The sequence below is a fragment of the Panthera leo genome, chromosome C1 (assembly GCF_018350215.1).
Source record: "Panthera leo isolate Ple1 chromosome C1, P.leo_Ple1_pat1.1, whole genome shotgun sequence".
NCBI lineage: Eukaryota > Metazoa > Chordata > Mammalia > Carnivora > Felidae > Panthera > Panthera leo.
Window position 1 is genome coordinate 208855100 of NC_056686.1, and position 21712 is coordinate 208876811.

A 21712-nucleotide genomic window follows, 5' to 3' on the forward strand; every position below is an offset into this window, starting at 1 on the left:
CTTATTTCAACTTGCTGCTCCACACAGAGAATTCTGAAAGGTAGGAAAAATGTATGATGTTTCCATCTGATTTTTGTAAACACTGTCCAGTTGGAGAAGTGTGTTCAAGTGGGCTCATACCAGCAAGGTGAAAGCCAATTATTAACAATACAAGAATTTTGTAAGCCAGTTGTTAAACCGTTGGCAGCTTTAAAAAAAAAAAAAAAACAGCCATGGTGGGAATATTTACACCATGGGAGCAAACACAAATCAGGGCATTTAAAAAATTTACTTATTTATTTAAATTCCGGTTAGTTAAAACACAGTGTAATATTACTTTCTTAATTTTTGTTTTTTATTTTGGAGACCATAGTAGCATAGCAAACATCACTAAGTCTACGCTAGCAAAGAGTAACTGTGATTCCTTGATTCTACGTAATAAATTTACAGGCTAGTAAAACAAAAACATAATAGTAGAATCAATCAACTAAGAAGTAAAAGTAATTAGAAGGTGGCATCTGGGTGGTTCAGTCGGTTAAGTGTCTGAGTCTTGATTTTGGCTCAGGTCATGATCTCAGCGTTTATGGGATCGAGCCCCTCGTCAGGCTCCGTACTGATAGTGCAGAGCCTCCTTGAAATGTTCTCTCTCCCTCTTCTTCTCTCTGCCCCTCCCCTTCTTGTTCTCTCTCTCTCTGTCTGTCTCTCTCAAAATAAATAAATAAACTTAAAAAAAAAAAAGAAGTAAAAGCTATTTGAATTTTATAGGAGGCTGTTTACCCCAAAAGCTTTAAGGACAAAAAACTTGTTCCTCAAAATTGTCAGGCATTCATTCTCAACCCTGGAAATGAAACGTTACCTTCACTCACTGCAGCCTCATGGCTAATTGGTAAAAGTAAATATGTAACAGGGACGGACACAGAACATTTAAACCAGTGGTCTTGCAATTTTTATTTTTTAATAGCAATGACAACTCCTTCTTTAAATGAAGCTTGGGGGAGGCATAACTCACGGCTCAGATGAAAATGGACTTCTGACAGTTCAGAGGTCTGCAAATTACAACTGGAGAGCCAAATCTCACTTGCAGCCTGTTTATGTATAATCTGTGAGCTATGAATGATTTTTATGCTTCTAAACTGTTAGGGGGAAAACTCAAAATGAGAATAATATTTTATGACATGTGACAATTAAATGAAGTTCAAATTCAGTGTCCATGAACAAAATTTGATTGGAACATAGCTATGTTAGCGTGTTTCACTGCTATCTCTGGCTGCTTTCATGCTGCCAAAGCTGACCTGAATGGTTTCAACAGAGACCATACAGCCTGCAACGCCTAAAATCTTTACTAACTGGCTCTTTATTAAAAAAAATTATGTTTTCTTTCGAAAGAAAGAAAGAAAGAGGGGTGCCTGGGTGGCTCAGTCGGTTGAGCATCTGACTTCGGCTCAGGTCATGATCTTGTGGTTCATGAGTTTGAGCCCCGCGTCAGGCTCTGTGCTGGAGCCTGCTCCAGATTCTGTGTCCCCCTCTCTCTCCGCCCCACCCCTGCTTGTCTCTGTCTCTCTCTCTGTCTTTCAAAAATGAATAAACATAAAAAATTTAAAAAAAAAAAGGGAAAGAAAGAAAGAGAAAGAAAAAAGAAAGAGAAAAGAAAGAAAGAAAGAAAGAAAGAGAAAGAAAAAGAAAGAGAAAGAAAGAAAAAGAAAGAAAAGAAAGAAAGAAAGAAAAAAGGAAGGAAGGAAGAGAAAGCAAGAAAAAGAAAGAAGAAAGAAAGAAAGAAAGAAAGAAAGAAGAAAGAAAGAAAGAAAGAAAGAAAGAAAGAAGAGAAAGAAAGAAAAAGAAAGAAAGAAAAGGAAGGAAGGAAGAAAAAGCAAGAAAAAGAAAGAAGAAAGAAAGAAAAGAAAAGAAAAGAAAAGAAAAGAAGGAAGGAAGGAAGGAAGGAAGGAAGGAAGGAAGGAAGGAAGAAAGAAATTGAAACGGGTTGGGGGCCAGGGGCCCTACCTGTACTCCCTTCCCAATAGGTGAGAAGGTTCTCTCAAACTCAATAGCTATAAATCAAAGCATCTGTTATTCTTTTTTTCCTATTAATAGAGCAATTCATTTATCCGCTATATGTGACATGATAGAGAGGTAAGGAAAATGAAGTGGTTTCAAATTCTAAAACAAACACCTGCAATCTAAAAGGAAGAGGAATCCAAGCTTCAGGATAGCCCCATTTCTTTTTCCTTTTTTTAAAATTGTTTTAAATGTTTACTTATTTTGAGAGAGAAAACGAGAGAGAGAGCACACGCGTGGTGGGGGGTGGGGTGGCGAGAGAGAGGGAGAGACAGAAAGCCAAGCAGGTTCCTTGTGGTCAGTGTAGAGCCCGACTCAAGGCTCGAACTCATGAACTGAAATCAAGAGTCAGACACTTAACCAACTGGGCCACCCAGGCATCCCAAGTCCCATTTATTTTTCAAAGACCGTATTTACCCATTCTGATCAAACACCAGACACAAGACATGTTGCATCATCATCGTGCTGTTAACCGCATTTACCTTTGGCGCCTTTCACCCCCTTGTCTCCGAGGAAGCCAGGCCGACCCCTCTCTCCTGGTTCTCCTTTACGGCCAGGGTGCCCCTCCAGGCCAGGCTTTCCTCTCTCCCCTGGAAAACCTGGGAAGCCAGGCAGCCCCTGGGATCCTGATGAAATGAGAACATGAATTTTTAGAAAAGCCATTTTAAAAGCTACTTTGCTTCCTAGACACGTGGGGCTTGCTGTCAGCGTGGAGGTGTGCCCGCCCACGTACCTCAGCTTGTCTTGAAAGTGAACCACTGCCGTCAGCCTCACGGCGTGTGATGGCCGTGCTCGCCTACTCAGCTCTCCGCCCCACAGAGCTGAAGTGAAGCCTTTATGTGTTCTGACCCCTGATCCCACAATGCTTTAAGGGGACCAGGAGCCAGGGACACGGGGCTGGAGGGTGGGGGCTCATCCAAAACAGAAGTACATTGGCTCTGACCCTACACCTTATCGGCTCTACCCCATCTGTCAAGCAGAAGTGTTTACGGGTTCTGTGGACCTAACACCCCCACCCACCTTCTCCCATGTACCTATCCCCAAACGTTCTGCCACTGGAAATAACAATATACAGGATAAGAAGAAGGGAGAGGTCACCAAGGGAAGGACAGAGTCAGGCTGATGTAACAGTAAATCCAATAGTATGATCATGTGTAATCGTCTTTACTTAGCAGTGGACTTGAGGTTTATAAAAAGGGAGAAATAACGGAAAAGCACTACCCACCCTTTGGGCCTGGAAGACCAGGCAGTCCATCATCGCCTATGGGGCCTGGGAGCCCTGGGGGTCCTGGGGGTCCATCTACCCCTGGCCGTCCTGGGACTCCAGGGAGACCCTTCATTCCAGCCGGACCAGGAGGCCCCACATCCCCTCGCTGTCCTTTCCAACCTGGGGCACCTGAGACAAACCACAATGACAATAACGTATGAAGACTGAAGACTGGCTTCACACACAGGGCAGGAAAGAAAAGAATTCATGATAACTTAAATTGTGTCTCTGTGCCTATGAAACACTGGTTATCAGCTCAAATCACAATGGCAAGCCTCCATCAGCCTAAGAACTTATTTCTCTGGCTGCTAGAAAAAGAAAGGCAGGTGACTTGAAAAACTACCTTCCAGTAGAGAGAAACGAGTACTATGAAGGGCATTTGAAAAACGGAAAATGGATTAGGATGAAGAACGAAATTATTATTATTAGCATTTACTCTTGAAACGAATAGAAGAAAACTTTCCAGGTGTTTCCTGAAGCTATGACCGAGTGAACTTTGGTCGTGTTCACCAGAGAGGATTATAGAAGTCACAGCAATGTCATCTAGGAGTATGGGTGCCAGGAAGAAAGCCGCGGTGGCAGGGATGGCCCCAACCTCGCTTTGATGCACTGAGAGGGCGGATCCCTACATCTGGATGAATCCAACAGGATTTGCACAACAGGTGACAAAGCACATGGTGAAGTGGAGATCACACTGGAAATAGCCCTCCAGCACCTTGTGTTGAAAGATGCCTCTTCCTGGGTCTCCCCAGCCCCTACAACAGAGCTGGCTGTTCTGCAGGCTGCTAGAAAGCACCAGTTCCCCAGGCACAGCGCTCCTCTCGGATGCTGCACCCCACTGCATGTGTAACACCCATCTAACCCCTCTTCTGTTGCCCCCATGACACTAGGGGGACAAGGGGAAATGACACGAGCCACCAGGAAGCTCATGCTAGTTGACGTTCTGTGAATAGTACAGCCCTTGGTCTCTGCCCCAAGAGTCTTGGTCCTGTCCTTCGGTAAAAGCAGCAGGCGATCCTATTCCTTGGTGAGAAGAGTCAAGCTGCAGACCCTACAGAGGTCTTGACGTGTGCCGACACTTACCTGGACTGCCCGGAGCCCCAGGGAGTCCGGGTTGCCCTGGTGTTCCTGGGGCGCCTCTTTCACAGGAACGGCCAGGTGGACCTGGGATCCCTGGAAACCCAGCACTTCCCTCTCTGCCTCTGGGGCCTTTGAGACCTGGGAATCCGGGCAAACCAGCCGGCCCTGAAATGATACAACGCACTCCTGACACTCCGGGCACGAAACTGTATAGAGTCAGCCTGCAACAAAAGGTTCACGCATATCGATCCCAGAAATAAAGGTTTTGATCCTGGCTCAGCGCTCACAGGAGTTAAGTCTCGCACAGGATTTTCTTATCATAGATGGTAGTGAGCTCCAAATGAATGGGAAAACCACGCATTACTCAGAGAGTTCCTTGATAAGGTTGTGTAGACAACAAAAAAGCTGCTTATGCAAATTTAAAAACTACACAGTTCTTCTTGATTCTAATTAACCTCTAACATGGTGGCGGGCTTTACACCAAATCGCCACAATGCTTACCCACCCAGTTTGCACTGTATGGACGTGCTTTTTGTAAGCTGCTTCGTCACTTGAACTCTTAAATTTCTACTGACTGGAGACGCAGTGTCATAATTTTCAGAAAAAAAAAAAATCCCCCATCATTCCAAGCCCTAACCTAAATTTTTTTTTTATTTTTCCCAGTTTTCATCATACTTTTGTTCATATGTTTATATTTTTAAGGTAGTAATCACAGCACACACTTGATTGTTGGATTATTTCACATTGCATATGAATCTGCAAATTTTTTCTATTTTGTTGTAATCTTTATAAATATAATTTTAATTGCTAATAGCTGAATAGTATTCCTTTGAGAGACTGAGAGAGAGAGAGAATGTGTGTGTGTGTGTGTATTACTTAACTCTATTGTTCCCATTCTCCCATCCTCTAATGTGGATGATATAAGAGTATTTTTTTTTATGTTTATGTATTTATTTTGAGAGAGAGAGAGAGAGAGAAAGAGAGAGAGAGAGAGAGAGAGAATGGTGCATGAGCTAGGAAGGGGCAGAGAGAGAGGGAGACAGAGGGAAAGAGAGGGAGACAGCATGTTCAGGAGCTGGGGAGGGGCAGAGAGAGAGGGAGACAGAGGGAGACAGAGGGAGACAGCATGTTCAGGAGCTGGGGAGGGGCAGAGAGAGGGAGACAGAGAGAGACAGAGGGAGAGAGAGGGAGAGAGCATGTTCAGGAGCTGGGGAGGGGCAGAGAGAGAGGGAGACAGAGGGAGACAGAGGGAGACAGAGGGAGACAGAGGGAGACAGCATGTTCAGGAGCTGGGGAGGGGCAGAGAGAGAGGGAGACAGAGGGAGACAGAGGGAGACAGCATGTTCAGGAGCTGGGGAGAGGCAGAGAGAGGGAGACAGAGACAGAGGGAGAGAGAGGGAGAGAGCATGTTCAGGAGCTGGGGAGGGGCAGAGAGAGGGAGAGAGAGGGAGACAGAGGGAGAGAGAGGGAGAGAGCATGTTCAGGAGCTGGGGAGGGGCAGAGAGAGGGAGGGAGAGAGAGAATCCCAAGCAGGCTCCGGGCCATCAGCACATCCTGACTCAGGGCCGCACGAACTGTGAGATCATGACCTGAGCCAAAATCAAGAGTCAGATGGTCAACCGACTCAGCCATCCAGGTGCCCCCAAGAGTATTTTCATAACAACCTTCATCTTCTGCTGAACATTTCCCTTAGATACATCTTCACAAGTGAAATAGCAAATTACTAAGTCAAAATTATTTTTACTGACTCAGATAATACATTATCTTGTTACTTTCCAACGAATTGGGGTTTTGCATATGAATATTTTGACTTACAAACTACAGAACAAGTAAGCTCCCTGGTGACACAGAATGTGGCTTAGTCCCTTGTCCTCCACGTGCCCTGTACTATGATACTACTGTGGACACCTAATAAATGCTGGCCCATCCACTGTCAGAAAAGACCCAGAACAGTGTTTGTAAAACACTAGTCTGGGGTCCACTCTTGGTCCCCATCACCCAAAAGGCTAAGTAAGTTCAGATGGAATTTCTGGCCCCCATCCAATTTTGATGTAATGAATCAAAATTTCTGAGATTGGGGCCCAGAAGATGATTTTCATGGCCCCGACCCAGGCTTATTTTTAAGCACATTAAATCTAAAGACCTCTGCTGAGGATCCTGAAGAATCCTTGGTGAATTTGGAAATGGATGAAAATCAGTGCCAGGGCCATCCTCCCACCTTCCCTGCCTGCTGCCCCTGCTGGGACGAAAGTCTCTCCACCCTGTCACCTGTTCAAATGACACAGCTTGTGTGCCAGGGCCCAGCCCACCCCCAGCTCCTCCATGGGGCTTCCCTAAACAGCATCTCACCCTGTTCTGCCTCCCTGAGCTGCCCCTCCTCTTACAGGTGGTCCTTCAACCTGGCTTTGGCAGTGGGCATGTTCCCTGGGCCCTGCTCCTTGGGCGTTTACAGAGCTAACATACTGTCCTGAGTCTGAAGCAGGCAGATGTCCAGTAGCTGCTGAATCAAACTGAACTGACGGGAGTCACAGTGAGCTGCCCTGGATTCGAAAGGAACCAGTAAAATGCAAAGGCAACACTCAGGACGCAGGTTACTTGAAATGTGACCAGTGCTCATTTATGAGGGAAGACGCCTGGGGGGACATTTTGCATTCTAGACTTCTAAGGCTAGATAGTCCAAATAGTCTTCAGTGACCTGTTGCAGACCTGAGCCAGCTTTATGGACCACAGGGACAGGACAGCCCTCATACCTGCAAAGCCTGGAGGTCCTGGATCACCTCTGTGTCCTTTTGACCCCGGCACCCCTGCAAGACCTCTCTCTCCCGGGGGACCTGGGTGGCCGTAGGCAGTGTCTCCCATGGTTCCTTTCTGCCCATTTGCTCCACGAGAACCGGGAGAGCCTGGGGGCCCAGGAAGGGAGGACCCCTTTGCACCTCCAAAACCTGGATCTCCTTTGTCACCACGAAAACCTATTGAAAAATATTGTTTAAATTGTTAAACATATAAATATAGAACCAATACAAATGTAAGACTACTACTTTGATAAAAACACATTAAAAAAAACCACAGGGATACGTAACTAAAATTCAGAGTAGCTTAATAGGCAACGTTGCTTTGCCACCTTTCACAGGAAAATACATTGTGAGTTTGTGTTTTCTAGAAGCCAACAATGTTTCCCTAATTGCTTTCATCCACTGGCAGTCTGTCTATACTGAGCAGTTTCTACCAAATAACAGACCAACAGTAGTCTATAACTCATGCTTTCAGCTGGAAGGAGCCCTGAGGGTTTACAAAATTACCAGAACCTAAAAATTATCAAAACATAGCTAAGAGCTTAGTGTTTCAAGAAAAAATATCCCCCCATGATCTATGGATCCGTGGGCCATTTGCTTACTAAGGTCATCGAGTTTCGAGGTCTACACACATTCTTAACTGAAAACCACTTACTTACCAGGTGGACCAGGTATTTCTGATATTCCTGGTTTGCCACGCTGACCCTTTGGCCCATCTAAACACCTCAACCCTGGAGCGCCCGGAGGGCCCGGAAGTCCCTTTGGTCCTAAACAATAACAACCAAACCCAGACTCAGTAAAACACAAATGAAATGAGAACAAACTAAGGTGGTTTAAAAAAAAAAAACAAAAAAACAAAAAACCTCTATGCGGTCTTTTTCAGAGGACTTCTACTTTATGGAAGATGTTGCCTCGCCTGGTTTACATAATCATTTTATGAATCATGTGCTCCAAATAAGTGTTTCAAAGAATAATTCTGTTCATGTACTTCATTTTTTTAAAGAAGTTAATGTTTATTTATTTTTGAGAGAGAGAGAGAGAGAGAGAGAGAGAGAGAGAGAGAGAGACTGTTGTGAGCGGGGGAGGGGCAGAGAAAGAGGGAGACACAGAATCTGAAGCAGGTTCCAGGCTCTGAGCTGTCAGCACAGAGCCCGACGTGGGGCTCAAACTCACAAACCATGAGATCATGACCTGAGCTGAAGCCGGACAGTTAACTGACTGAGACATCCAGGTGCCCCTTGTTAGTATACTTTAAGTCATACATAAAGGATTCTTCCTGAAAGCCTTTGAGACATACACCAGCACTCAGATGAACCTTTTGGTTCCTCTGCTCTGCGTCAACACAAATATTAGAGCATAGCCCCTTCTGTAGGAAGAAAGATATGTGGCCTGCTGGGTGAAGGCCAAAATCTATTTCCCTGCATTTTACTGAATTTGCCCTCAAATGAAGTATAGGCAAAAAGCACCTGCAAAAGGAATTGAGATTTTAAAAAAAATTTTTTTTAGTTAAAGAAAAAAACCATTCTGACATTTCCTACTGTAAGTGATCTCAGCTAAAATAACTTTAAAGGAGGTGCATCTGCCAACTTCAACTTTGAGTGTTCATGTCCCTTGAGATTTGGAAAACAGAAGAGAGTAAAATGTAATCAGTAAGCAAATTATCATTATTCACTCTTGGGGCATAGGAAATACAGTTTTTAAATTCCCAAAGAGCAGACATTTTTACTGATTTGTGATCAAATAAAGGTAAATTTTGTTACACAGAGATCTAAAAAAAATTAAAAACCCACCTAGAGGGTGCCCAAACCAGTAGACTAGAGTCCCAATGGGAATTACCACTCATACTGGCTTCCCATAGTCCCTCAAAACCCGGTAAGAGTTTTAGAAATATCCTCATTAGTTGCCTGATGATGAACTATTGGTTCATCTGTCTTACTAGTTCTTTTACTCTGTGGTATATGTAAAACAGTTAACTTCTCATTGATCATACCTGGAGCTCCATCAAAACCTGGAGGTCCTGGCCTCCCAGGGTAGGTTACGTTACAAGAAATTGTATCGCCTGGAATGAAAAAAAAAAAAAAAAAGTGGCATTCACACAACTGATAGCCCCATGTAACATGAATCCCAAAGACAACTCAATCAAGATATTCTTTTCATGTAGTGTATGTGGCATCCAAGGGATAAGAGGACCCCAAGTATCGTTAGATCACTTGAACTACCTTTGTTCTGAATTTCTAGAAGCTCGGTCCTGAAATCTGAACTTCAACGGTCAGACAGCTATAAACATAGGGGGAATAGGAAAAATTCCAAGAATTATCAGTTTTACTAGCCTAGAAGAAAACAATGCATTTATAGGCTCAATGATATCCAATACAATGGAATCAGAAGATTTGGTAAAGCAGGAAATCACAGCAACATCTGACACTGAGTTCAGAAGATCTGACTCCCAGTTTGGCTGTGGGAGTGTGTAGATGACAGGGGGCGGGGGCGCTGAGATATTAATACCAGCTGCCATTCAAGGAGGGGCTACCGTGAGTCAGTGGCCTCAAATGTATTGTCCCTTGAATTTTAATGACTCTGCAACGTGATCATTGTCACCCGCCATTTTCATGGTCAAGACAGTAAGACTCCGAAGCTTGTGCCTCTCAGTTTCCTTCCCCTTTAAAATAGAACATTTCTCTTTTCTCATAGAAATAATTATAAAGTATTACTTCATATGCTCTCAAATCAAAAATGTACCAAATGAATAAAAATACTGTTATATTTTGATGGGTTCAGAACCATAATCTTAAACCTTATTGAGGGCCAAAATATTGCCTTTCTATGTTGTCGAAGCAAGAACCAAAGATATTATTTCATTCTAAAACTTCGCAGTTAATAACGGAGTCCAAGGTATATGTACATATTGCAAAAGAAAAAAATCTAAATTCTTTCTCCAGCCTTTTCAAAGGTTTTCAGCTATAGTACTGCAAGTCATGTATTGTTTAAATTCAAATAACTGTCAAATATATTTGAAATCCCTCCCTTTTTTCTTTCTTTCTAGAATGCCTACAAATGGGTTTTCAAGGACAGTGATGTATTTTTTAAATGAAATACTGGTGTTTTTTATTAAGATACACTGCGTTGTCTCAAAAGACTATAAACAACTAGATATTTTGAATATATATGTAAATTTAATGCAGATTGCATAAGTTGGGATTGAGAAATGAATGAAGACAATTTTGGCATGCTAGACAAATAATGCAACAAAGACATTTTAGTATTTTAAGAATTTGTTGTAAATATTGATTGTGCTGTAATGCTTTTATTTGTCTGGCAATATTCAAGGTTTGAACAGCAGCTTGAAGGAATTTTATTTAGTGGTTCTGCTACAATAGTTTGGCCCCAAAGAGGGGATCGCTTTAGCTTCCACTATTTTCCCCCGACATTCTGTAACACAAAACCTTCAAAATTACCTTTCTGACCCTTCAAGCCCTCAAGGCCCCTCTCGCCGGGACGGCCTGGAGCTCCTGGTGGCCCTCTTTCTCCTGGTGGCCCGGGAAATCCTAGTCCTGGTTGTCCCTTAGGTCCTGTTCTTCCCGGGGGCCCCGGCAATCCAGGAGACCCTTTTGCACCTGGGGCTGCGTCTTCATGATCCCCCTGGGAATATTTGCATCGTGAGTCAACTACCAATCTTTGCAAGTCCATAAACCCAAAGCAGCCATTGTCATCGTCTATAGAAGCACGTGGAAAAACTTCATATTTCCCGTAGACAGTTCCTCAATAGCAAACTATTAAATCACCAATAGATGAGTAACTTAGTTTCTTCTTCATCCTTTACATAAAAATTTGCAAACATATAGATGCTATGGCTGGGGAGTCCACCTCAAATACAGAAAGCTGTGTTATGTATTCAATACAGAATTTAGAAATTTTTTGTTAGAACAACTCTCTAATACCAAATATAATGAAATACAGAAATATGTCAACTGAGGGAGGTAAGAAAGAAGGCTTACAAGCTGAATAAATAAATTCTTAGGTCCTTGAAACTGTTTTCCTGCATTCTTATGAGAAGACACAGGATAGACTCAATTACCCTCCACGTCTGCAAGGAAAGGGCTGACCAACACTTCCTTCTCCTGCTTTAAGAATTTGACCTTTGGTTAACCGTCTAGTTCTGTTCCTCTGGAAACTTCCTAAAAATTGGATGCCAAATATATTACAAGGCAACATTGCTTATGGTAACGTCAATCCCTGGCGGCAAAACTTGCATCTGGTCTGGAAAACTATGAAGACCTGTGCGGAGTCCTTGCCGGGGCTCCCTTGAGCGGTGGTTCCCTGTGGGGTCTCCACAGGCCATATCCCTGTGGGGCAGGAGGCTCTCAGTCAACACTGCTGGCACATGTGCTGCGTGTGGATCTCGTTTCACTCTCTCCCGCCGAATGAACAGCTACCAGGGGTCTTGCATACGAGTGATGCACGTCTGATGCTACCCTGCTGGCAAGCTGAGGGCTGTGTCTTCTGTCTTCCCGAGTAGCCTGGTCTCACATGTGGGTGATGACAGTCTTGTGAGTCTGGATTGGTTCAACGAATCTAGGAGGACCGCTCTAGACCATTATAGAAACCCCTCACCTAATGCGACCTAGGGTATGTTTTGGTTTTTCACAATGAGATCGGAACCTGAGGACCATTGCCACTCAGTGACATTGGCTTCTTGATAGTTCCTGAAGCGGGAGAGTAAACAAAACAGGGATTGCCAAATCTAAGGCAGACTTCGTTCATGATTATCATGATACTTGATATCAGCTGAAAGACGAGAGAGACTTCTGACCATCTACCCTGGTTTGACTTCCAGGCTTCTCTTACTCACATACCATCTGTCTGAAGGAGCACCTATAAATCAGAAGTTAGTCCTTCTCTATTACGACACTGTTGATGGCAGGCAGCACAGGCTGGTGAAAGCAGCACGTGCTTTGGCAGACTGGGGTTTTCCCTGCAGTGTAGTCTACTTAACAGATAGGTGACCTTGAGCAACACACCCTCGGCCTCCATTTCCTAGGATAAAATGTGAAAGCGGATTGCTCTTCGGAAAATTGATGATGTGGGGGCGCCTGGGTGCCTCAATCGGTTAAGAGTCTGACTCTTGGCTTCGGCTCAGGTCATGACCTCATGGTTCATGGGTTTGAGCCCTGCATCAGGCTCTGCAGCTGGTAGCATGGAGCCTGCTTAGGATTCTCTCTCTCTCCTCCCTCTCTCTCTGCACCTCCCCAGCTCTCTCTGTCTCTGCCTCTATCAGAATAAATAAACTTAAAAAAAAAAAAGAAAATTAATGATGTGAATAAAACATAATGTAGGCATCCAAACATGCCTCATGTACCCGTGATACTTTAAGTTCCTAAGCCCAGGATCATGTCTCATTGTCTTTTCTTACGACCTCCGTTACCTCCACATGGTCTCCACCCAAATCATGTTTGAAAAATGCAAAAAATATCATTTGTCGGTGGGGTTTTCCATCAACTAACATGTCAGTTCAGATTGGCACCAGTTCACCCTCTCTTGTTTGCCACTTCCCCTCACGTGCTTCTTCACCTGGGGACAGAACTGGAGGTCATTATCAGGACCTGTGTTCTATGCTCCTCCCTACAGAGTTAACTGAACAGGCCTGCAGCCACTGGGGGCTTTGGAGCTAGATACAAGGGCCCCAGAAATAGATAAACACCATGATAATGATACAAAGACCAAAGACGGGACAGAAAGTCATGCCGTGACTCAACTGTCACTCAGGATTTCAGACCATCTGCAACTATGCCACACCTTTTGTAACAATCATCTTTTTCTGGCAGTCAATGGAAGGTGACTCTGATTCACAGCACATGACGCTTTACTGAATTACAGTTTTAAATTGAGAAGGGGCAAACAGATGCTTTGTGACCATATAAGGAAATGAAACTCTACAGCCAAAGAAGAATTATACATACCGGGGGTCCCGGATCCCCCTTTCTCCAGGAAGTCCATCCCGGCCATGTTGTCCCTGTTGTCCTGGAAATCCTGGGAGCCCATCAGGACCCCTTTCTCCTTTCTCCCCTGGGAATAAAGGCCAAAAGATATTAAAGCCCTTCTCAGCAGCTGGGTGAAGTAGAAGGAAACACAGGACAAAAGGTAAAAGCAATGACCTTGCCTCCAGGTGGGCCGGTAGAGACTCCCCTGAGTGTCTCCATTGACTAAAGTCACATAAAGACAACCACACAAAAGTCATAGGGAGGAAAGACAACTGCCAAACCCACAGGATCTCTTATCTGGGGAGCGCTCTGCCGAGGAGGTTGTGTAAGAAGGCACCAATCACATGGCCGCTGTGTGTGGGGTGCCCAACATGGTAGTCCAACCCCTAGCAGTGGTGAATGAGGAGTAGTCCGTGGCTGCACACTTGCCCCAGTCTAGGCCAATCTTTCCAGAATTGTTTTGTTTTTCAAACTGGAGCTGAGAAGGTAGAGCTAGCTCTCTTCCTTTTTGTAAGAACTTAGAGCTTCTGCTAGGAAGGGCAGTCTACCCACACAGCCCAGGGAAAGCTAGTCTCGGGGAGAAAGGCAGATGGTGCAGTCCCCTGGACCCAGCTGTCCTGGGAGACTACGTCTAAGATTTCAAATTTTGTTTGGCTGAGTCAATAATGTTTTCTAAAACTACTTCAAGCTGGGTTTCTGTCATGACCAAAATAGTCTTGATTAACACAGGATGCCATAACGCACTGAAAAACTGGTAGGCAGGTCAAAGGAGGTCTTGTGTCAAATCCAAGTTCATAGTAATGAAGATTTAAATAGGTGGCTAAAGGAGCATCTATATTTTCAAATCAGAGATAGAGGATTTGAGGTTCCACATTCTCACCACTCTGTGAAGGTCAAGGAATATTATTTTTTATTTTAGAGACAGAGAGAGAGAGAGAGCATGAGAGTGCACAAGTGGGGTAGAGGGGCACAGGGAGAGAGAGACAGAGAATCTTAAGCAGGTTCCACGCTCAGTGCGGAGCCTGACACGAGGCTCGATCCCATGATCCTGGGATTGTGACCTGAGCCAAAATCAAGAGTTAGTCACTCAACCAACTGAGCCACCCAGGAGCCCCGGGCCAGGAATGTTTTTTTAAGCAATCTGAACAATCCTGTGTCTTGTTATAGAATTGATCTGTGGTCACAGGGAAATGAATACAAGATGAAAGTTCACCTATCATTCATAAAAATGGCAGGGAGCTAAGTGATGGACTAGACTCACCTTTCACTCTCGACACAACCATGTCTCCCTTTTCTCCTTTACTGCCAAGTGGTCCTGCAGCACCGGGTTTTCCCTTGGTGAGAAATAAGAGGGATGAATCAGTTTAATTTTGATGGGTCAAAAGTTATTCACCTACATCTAATCTCTCTCTTCTTTACTTCTAAATCACCTGTTCCAGATTCTGGTGTGGTACCCTTGGTATCACTCTCTTCCTTACCTTCTAAGGTGGGTCCTACCTTACAAAACTGAAGGTCTTGACCTGCATTTAGAAGCTTGTGGAATCTGGATAAGGTCTGTACCAGATTCAACAGAAGCATCTATCATTATCAATTTCCTGGTTTTGGCAACGTACTATGGTTATGTATGCTATCATCGGGGATGCTGGGTGAAGCGTCCATGGGAACTCTCTGCGTGATTGTGTAACTTCTTTGAGTCATAACATAAAATTTATCTCAACATAAAAATTTATAATCAAATTTTTTAATTTTTTTTTAACGTTTATTTATTTTTGAGACAGAGACAGAGCATGAATGGGGGAGGGTCAGAGAGAGAGGGAGACACAGAATCCGAAACAGGCTCCAGGCTCTGAGCAGTCAGCACAGAGCCCGACACGGGGCTTGAACTCATGGACTGCGAGACCATGACCTGAGCTGAAGTCGGACGCTTAACTGACTGAGCCACCCAGGCACCCCCTATAATCAAATTTTTTAACTATATTGAGCATTTTAATAGAATGAGGAGTAAAGAAGAAGGTAGGTTAACCACAAGAGCTGCCACTAAAGCCGAAAGCAGAGGTATAGGGATAAGCTTGTGATATTGAGGGAAACTGATGGGCAAGAGGAGGGGAAAATAAGAACCACGGTTACATGGTTGATACATTTCCTCTATATAGCAAGTAAACAGCTGATTTTCACTGATGGGCTCATCATCTTTTGACCTCAACATTGCTCTGAGACTCACTGTTTGGGTCATGGTTTTATAAGTGTTACATATTACTGAATATTAAGCCATGTCAACAATCTGGAAACCTACCATCAGCATATTAGAGTGGCCAAGCATCAGAGTAAATACAGCTACAGAAACACTATACATAACTTAAGGTTACTTATCAGATGACCTTGAAAGTCAAGAAACACAGATAAGAATTTAGACGGAGGTAAAAATGACTGAGAAGACCGTTTACTTTTCCCACACAGATGCCACCTTGCCTTATTTTCATACAATCTAACAAGTTCACGCAAGCTTAACCTGCTTAACTGGCACTTTATAAGCAGTTAACTACTAAGAGGAGAAGGTAACAGTGGAGATCAGTATGATGGCAGCATTAAGTAGTAAGAATGAAGAGGAAGCCAAAACCGTACGCAACAGGCATAAAAACCCAAATGGCAAAAATGCTTGGGAGCCATCTGATGTAGAAAAAAAACAGTTCCACACACCCACTCAATTACCCCCCCACCCCCGCCAGGGGCATCACTGTAGTATAGCATCCCAGGTAACGATGTCTATGTGACATCAAAAAGGCGAGTGGAACAAATTTTTCAGTAGGAAGAGCTGGAATAGACAGAAAAGGAACTTTAGAAATCGCAAAGTGCTAATATGGGTTGAGTGTTGCTTAAATGCTTATTTTTCCTGTCTAAGACTAAGTCATAAGTGACAACATGACAGGTCCAAAGTATATGAGACACAGTGTTCAGCCCAAGAGGCAGATAATGAAAACGCCCTTCCGATGGATAAACTATCAACACATAAAACCATTCATTTAGCACACGAACCAGTTTCTCTCCAGAAGGAGAATGCCAGTGGAATGCTTAATAAATGAGACCTTGGTGTCCTGGGAGTCTGAGCAGCTCCTTAGTTAGCCACTGAAGACTTAGAATGTACTATAAATTTCTCTAATGCTGTGCAGATACAGAATATTCAGCACTAGAGTCAGATCTCAGACTTATTTGAGCTAGTGAGAAAAAAAAGTAGATAACCAGCACTGGTTTTGGATTTCACTAGAGAGACATTCACTGACAATCTACAAAGGGCCAGGGAGTACTCAGAGTAGCAAGGACACAACAGTTAACAGCAGACCGTCTTGTCTTCATGGCACTTAGACTTAGATTCTTAGTGAAACAAATGTTGAATCCAAGAGATTCTTGGGGCAAAGGTTCCCAGCAGCTTTGGGATCAAGGCTACTTGTCATTATTCCAAGACCTGAGATCATTAAATACATGTGTTAATACAACAACAAAGTCTCAACAGCAACAAAACAAATTCTTCTCTGCCAGCCGTGTAACAGTCGTTTAAAACATGGTCTAGATCAGGTATTTGAGCCACAGATGCCCACAGGGGCCGTGCCTAGCAAGGGAAGCAGATGGATGGACAGCGTGGAGCCAGGAGCACCCAGCCCTTCTACACGCATGGTCACCTCTCAGCTCCTGGCAACTGTGGGAATGCACTGACCTTGTGTTAATGAACTTCCAATTTCTCAAGGGCCGCCATAAATCTTATTAATAATACAAAATAAAACACGATGAAGACAAAACCAAACAAGCCAGTAGGTCAGATTTAGCCCATGTCAAGTCCATGACCTTTGGTTTGCTCTACAACTCATCAGGGGCAGTGACCCTGCTTGATCACTGGTGTATCCCTTACAGCCCTCAGAATATGTTGCTGAACTGAATTCTTACCCCATTGTTATGTCCATTTTATAAATGAGGCACTGAGGCTCAGGAAGACCGTAGAGCTTGCCCGTGTCAGAGTTGGGATTTGAAAGTGGATCCACGTGGCTCCCAGTCCCCATGCTTAACGTGACAGCATCTTGGTAGGAAACCCCCAACCTCAGACTATGGCAATAAATACAAAGCTTTGTTCTAACCATAAAAAAAAAAATGTAAAGAACCTAAACACACTTTTCTGTTTTCTATTTGCCTACCAATCTGTGGCTTCTGAGGCCAGGGACCAGCTGCTGAGAGAGGACATGTCCGATGAAGTGAGAGCACCCACAGTGATCGTCTGTGGTTCCTCTGTGCTCTCTCTTTGTATCCATTCTTTTCCCCCAAACACCTTCCTTTCACGGTGCCTCGTGGTATAAGGATCTAGTCCCCAGCTGTAACCACACTGTGATGAACTTAATGCAGAGAATTTATATGGACAGGACCATGTACAGAAAAAAAGACATCAGAAACATTACCTGTCCTAAGAGTAAGACGTACAGCAGCCGAATGACATAAAGCTCAGCCAGGACAACCCTGGGCAAACTAGCAATTCACGCTCAAAGAGACTAGCCCTGAGAAGCAACTCAAGAGAAAGCCATAAAAATATTTTAGAACCAGTATCATCTTCTTAATGAAGGGACCACTATAAAAAATGACTGTGCTCAAATGCCGAATGGAAAAAGCAGACTATAAAATGAAGTGCTTAACAGCTGCGGCCGTGTTCATTCAACATACACATATTAAGAAGTTAGCTTCTTGTCACGCAGACTTTGTGAGTGTGTTTTGCAAGTGTATTAAGGGTGGCACCAAGAGAGAGCCTAATTGTCACCCTCACTTAAGGCTCTCAGACTGGAACCTTATTTTCATGGCATGTCCCAGGGAAAATGGAAAAGAGGACATTCAGGCTAATGGGTAGGCTGCAGGTCACCCCAGGATTAAGGCTCTTCGATAAAGAGGGGACAGGCAGGCTGTGTCCAGCCTCCAGAGTAATGCCCTTAGGGCCAGTGAGTTTCTTCTGAGGAGTCAAGTTGCTGAAAGGCTGTGCCTCAATTCGAGTCACTTGTAATGGTCAGCAGATGAGAACCATTTCAAAATAGATCTACTCTGTGGCACGAAATATCACATAAACGCTGACAAAGCCAATGTCTGTATCTCCGGCTTGGACCTCGCATCGGAATCTCTTACTTGAATACCATCTCACCACCCTTCAACACCTCGACCTGCTTGTCTGATTGGCACCTCAAATTTAAGATGGCCCCAATGATACTTCCTTTCCCCACTCCACACCTACTCCTCACATTGGCTTCCCCATTTGGGTCTTCTCCTTTACTTTTCTCCTTCTAATATCCCATGTCCAGCCCAACAGCCAATCTATTAGCACTGATCTCAAAACATATCGAGAATCTGATCATTTCTCATCACACCCAGCACCAACATGCTAATTTGTCTACCATCATATTTCACCAGGACTATGCAGCAGTCCTCCAGCCCATCTCCCTCCTTCCCTCGCCCCCTGTTATCTGTTATTACCAGAACTACCATAGTGAGCCATTCGAAGCTAACGTCAGCCATAGAGCATTATGTCTGTCTCTTCTTAAAACTTTCCACTGGCTGTTCCCTGTCATCCAGAATAAAAGCCCAAACCCAACGCACCCACCAAGCCCCGTGCTCCACAACCCCACATAACCTCCAGCCACTTCTTTGTCTTCATTTCCTCCGGCTTTTCCCCTCAAGCTACATTAGATGGTGATGGCCTTTATCATCATCAGCCATACGTACTCATCTATTTGCTACCTAGCATGTGTCCCTCCCAACCCCAGGAGTCCCCAGGAGGGTACAGACTGTGCTCTGCTCCCTACTGCATCCCCAGCACCTAGAATGACACATGGAACATAGCAGGTGCTCAATAAATATTAGTTGAATGAATGAATGAACATAGATGATTTTTTTGGTCATTAATATATGTATAGGTTCAAAACATAAAATATATATCATACTATAAGTCAGAAAGAGCTACAGTTGAATTTTATCTCTGTCTCTTTTAACTAGAAAGATTGTTATTGGTAAGAGCTACTCACTGGTGGTCCTGGAGATCCTTCAGCACCCGGAGGGCCTGGATGACCTTTCTCTCCAAGCCACCCAGGGAGCCCCAAGTCTCCCTTACTACCCTGCCTCCCAGGAAGTCCCGGAGGGCCTGGTGGGCCCATGGGACCAGGCTCACAGGCACAGAGCCCCGCGTTTCCTAGACAGAGGATAAAAGGCAGCTTTGTCATATTTCCTGCACAAAATCCCAAAATGCCTTTACTAAACAAAACCAAGAATGAAAATAAGAACAAAAAGGGTGTGACGTACATGGTTCTTATCTCCCATAACTGATAACATGTGACGTAGCAGGGGAGGGGCACTGTGTAGGGGTACCTAGGCATGGTCTACGTGGGGCAAAGTGTATCATTTCTGGACAAATGGGGTATCTTGGGTCTTTAAATAAACTCATTCTGATAAACTGATACCCAGTTTTACTGAAGGAACTTTAAAATAAGAAATCATATTTTTAAAAGTTTGAAAGTCTTTTATCTGGTTCCTGCTGAAGAAACAAAAAAAAAAATTGGGGTTAGAGCATACACTCTAAACAAATAAAGAAACAAAATAATATGTGAAAAAGGATTACTGACTGCATTGTCTATTACAACTGATAATTCACTACAATGCGTTTTCTAATCATCAGGACTTTTAGTCGAAAAAAAAAAAGCCTTTTGGATGGTCAAACTCAGCTGTGTTTATGCTCTCATACCCACCTGTTCCAGATGGTCAAAAAGGCACCAAACAATTTACAGTGGAGAAACACTGAGACACAAACACTTGATGACACGGGGAAGTAGGGACCCACAGAGAGAAAGTGAAAAAAAAGATCAGTACTTTCTCATCTCCGCTTCTTTCAAGGAACAAAAAGCACCTCATGAAAAAAGTCACCACTCTGAGGCAAATTTCACAGCAGGCAAGGGTCTCCTTTAGACTCTCAGATACAAAGACTTGACTTTGGCTAAGTTCTAACCACATCATGAGCACATGATGAAAAGGGGCACTCAAGGGGGTAACTAAGGTACGTATCGCATCGAAGTGAAATGTTCCATTGCCCACTTCATAAATGCCTCCAACCCCCCCCCCCCCATAAGCTACTGTCTTCAGGAAATCCTACCTTTGCTGCATACTTGCCTTTTTCTCCTTTCGAGCCTCTTCTTCCTGGAGGACCTGCTTTGCCTTTTATTCCTTGTGGTCCAGGGTGCCCGACACTACAATATATAACTTTACAGTGGGAAAGGGGAATGGGGCATAAGAGAAGCACTCAGTTTTTGTGAGTGTCTTCCAAAGAACAGGTGCAAGTGTCTCTTGCACTCTTATTTTCCCCTGAAGCCCACTTTCTTCCATTCCTTTCCCAAATTTCTTTCTCTCTAATATAAGAATATATAAACAAATAGACCATACAATTGTCACAGCATGCTTCTGCTCCCACAACCATTGATAAAGCCATCCTAATCTCAACCCCAACTTAGTGGGTTGTAGAGAAAGGTGGACAAAAAAACAAAGACAATAAATAAACAACAAACAAACAAAAATAACTGTGCAGCAAACATCCGTTTCCCCTTCCATTATGAACAATTACCAAATTAAGAAAGCTCATAAAAGCAAAACTTCAGAGATATCGGATTCAGTGTGACAGATAAAACATAAACAATAAGTTCTTTATTCTCCCTGAATCCCAGTAAAACAGCAAACAGTAAAATAATATTATAAAAAGGTGTAAGCTCACAAGACAAAAAAAAAGGGGGGGGGAGGAGGTAAGGAAACAAAGCAAAAAGTGTAAAAGAACCTAGCAGACCCTGAAAAGCTGAATTCTAAGCAGGCAGTGGGGAAAGGGAACAAAGAACACAATTTACATGAGAAATCTCTCCCAAAGTTCAGGAATTGGTACCTTGAAGTAGAATGACAGTGCCCCAAACAGGAGGACTGGTTAAAGAAACAATTTAATCATAAGATCCCCTTCTCAAGAATTACAGCAGCAACTATGGCCCCTCAGAATTGGAGGAAAGAGACAACGTAGCAAGAAGAAAACTTTGAAATAAAGTATATGATTTAAAAAGTAGATGAAGGAAAGCATTTCACCTCTAAAACATGAACAGATTGCTACAAAAGAAAACATTGAGGGGCTTCCTGGGTGGCTCCGTTGGTTAAGCATCCAGCTCTTGGTTTCTTCTGCTCAGGTCATGGTCTCATGACTTCATGAGTTTGAGCCCCACACCAGGCTCTGTGCTGACAGCATGGAGCCTACTTGGGATTCTGTCTCCCTCTCTCTCTGCCCTCCCCTACTCACTCTGTCTCTTTCTCAAAATAAATAAACCTAAAAAACGTTTTAAAAAACATTAAAACAGAACAATAGCAACAACAAAATCCTTAGAAACGAAAAGAAAACTATTATGAAAGTAGAAATTGAAAAATTCTGAAGCAGAGATGTAAAGTGGAGTTCAGGAAGTCTACAAGAAAGTGTTACAGAAAAATAAGGTGAAAAGTAATAAAGAAACATATATAGTGGATTCACTAATAGG

The 21712-nt window shown here is 43.6% G+C and overlaps 1 protein-coding gene across 1 annotated transcript in view; it reads right to left on the reverse strand.

Annotated features, from left to right (window-relative positions):
• Positions 1–21712, reverse strand: part of COL4A4 (collagen type IV alpha 4 chain) — a 129850-nt gene that overhangs the window by 43694 nt on the left and 64444 nt on the right. Inside the window, 12 exon segments of the mRNA XM_042950333.1 lie at positions 2514–2657; positions 3257–3427; positions 4382–4543; positions 7129–7347; positions 7830–7937; positions 9161–9229; positions 10626–10809; positions 13128–13150; positions 13153–13233; positions 14410–14482; positions 19190–19353; positions 20325–20414. Coding sequence (XP_042806267.1) covers positions 2514–2657; positions 3257–3427; positions 4382–4543; positions 7129–7347; positions 7830–7937; positions 9161–9229; positions 10626–10809; positions 13128–13150; positions 13153–13233; positions 14410–14482; positions 19190–19353; positions 20325–20414 — 1488 coding nt within the window.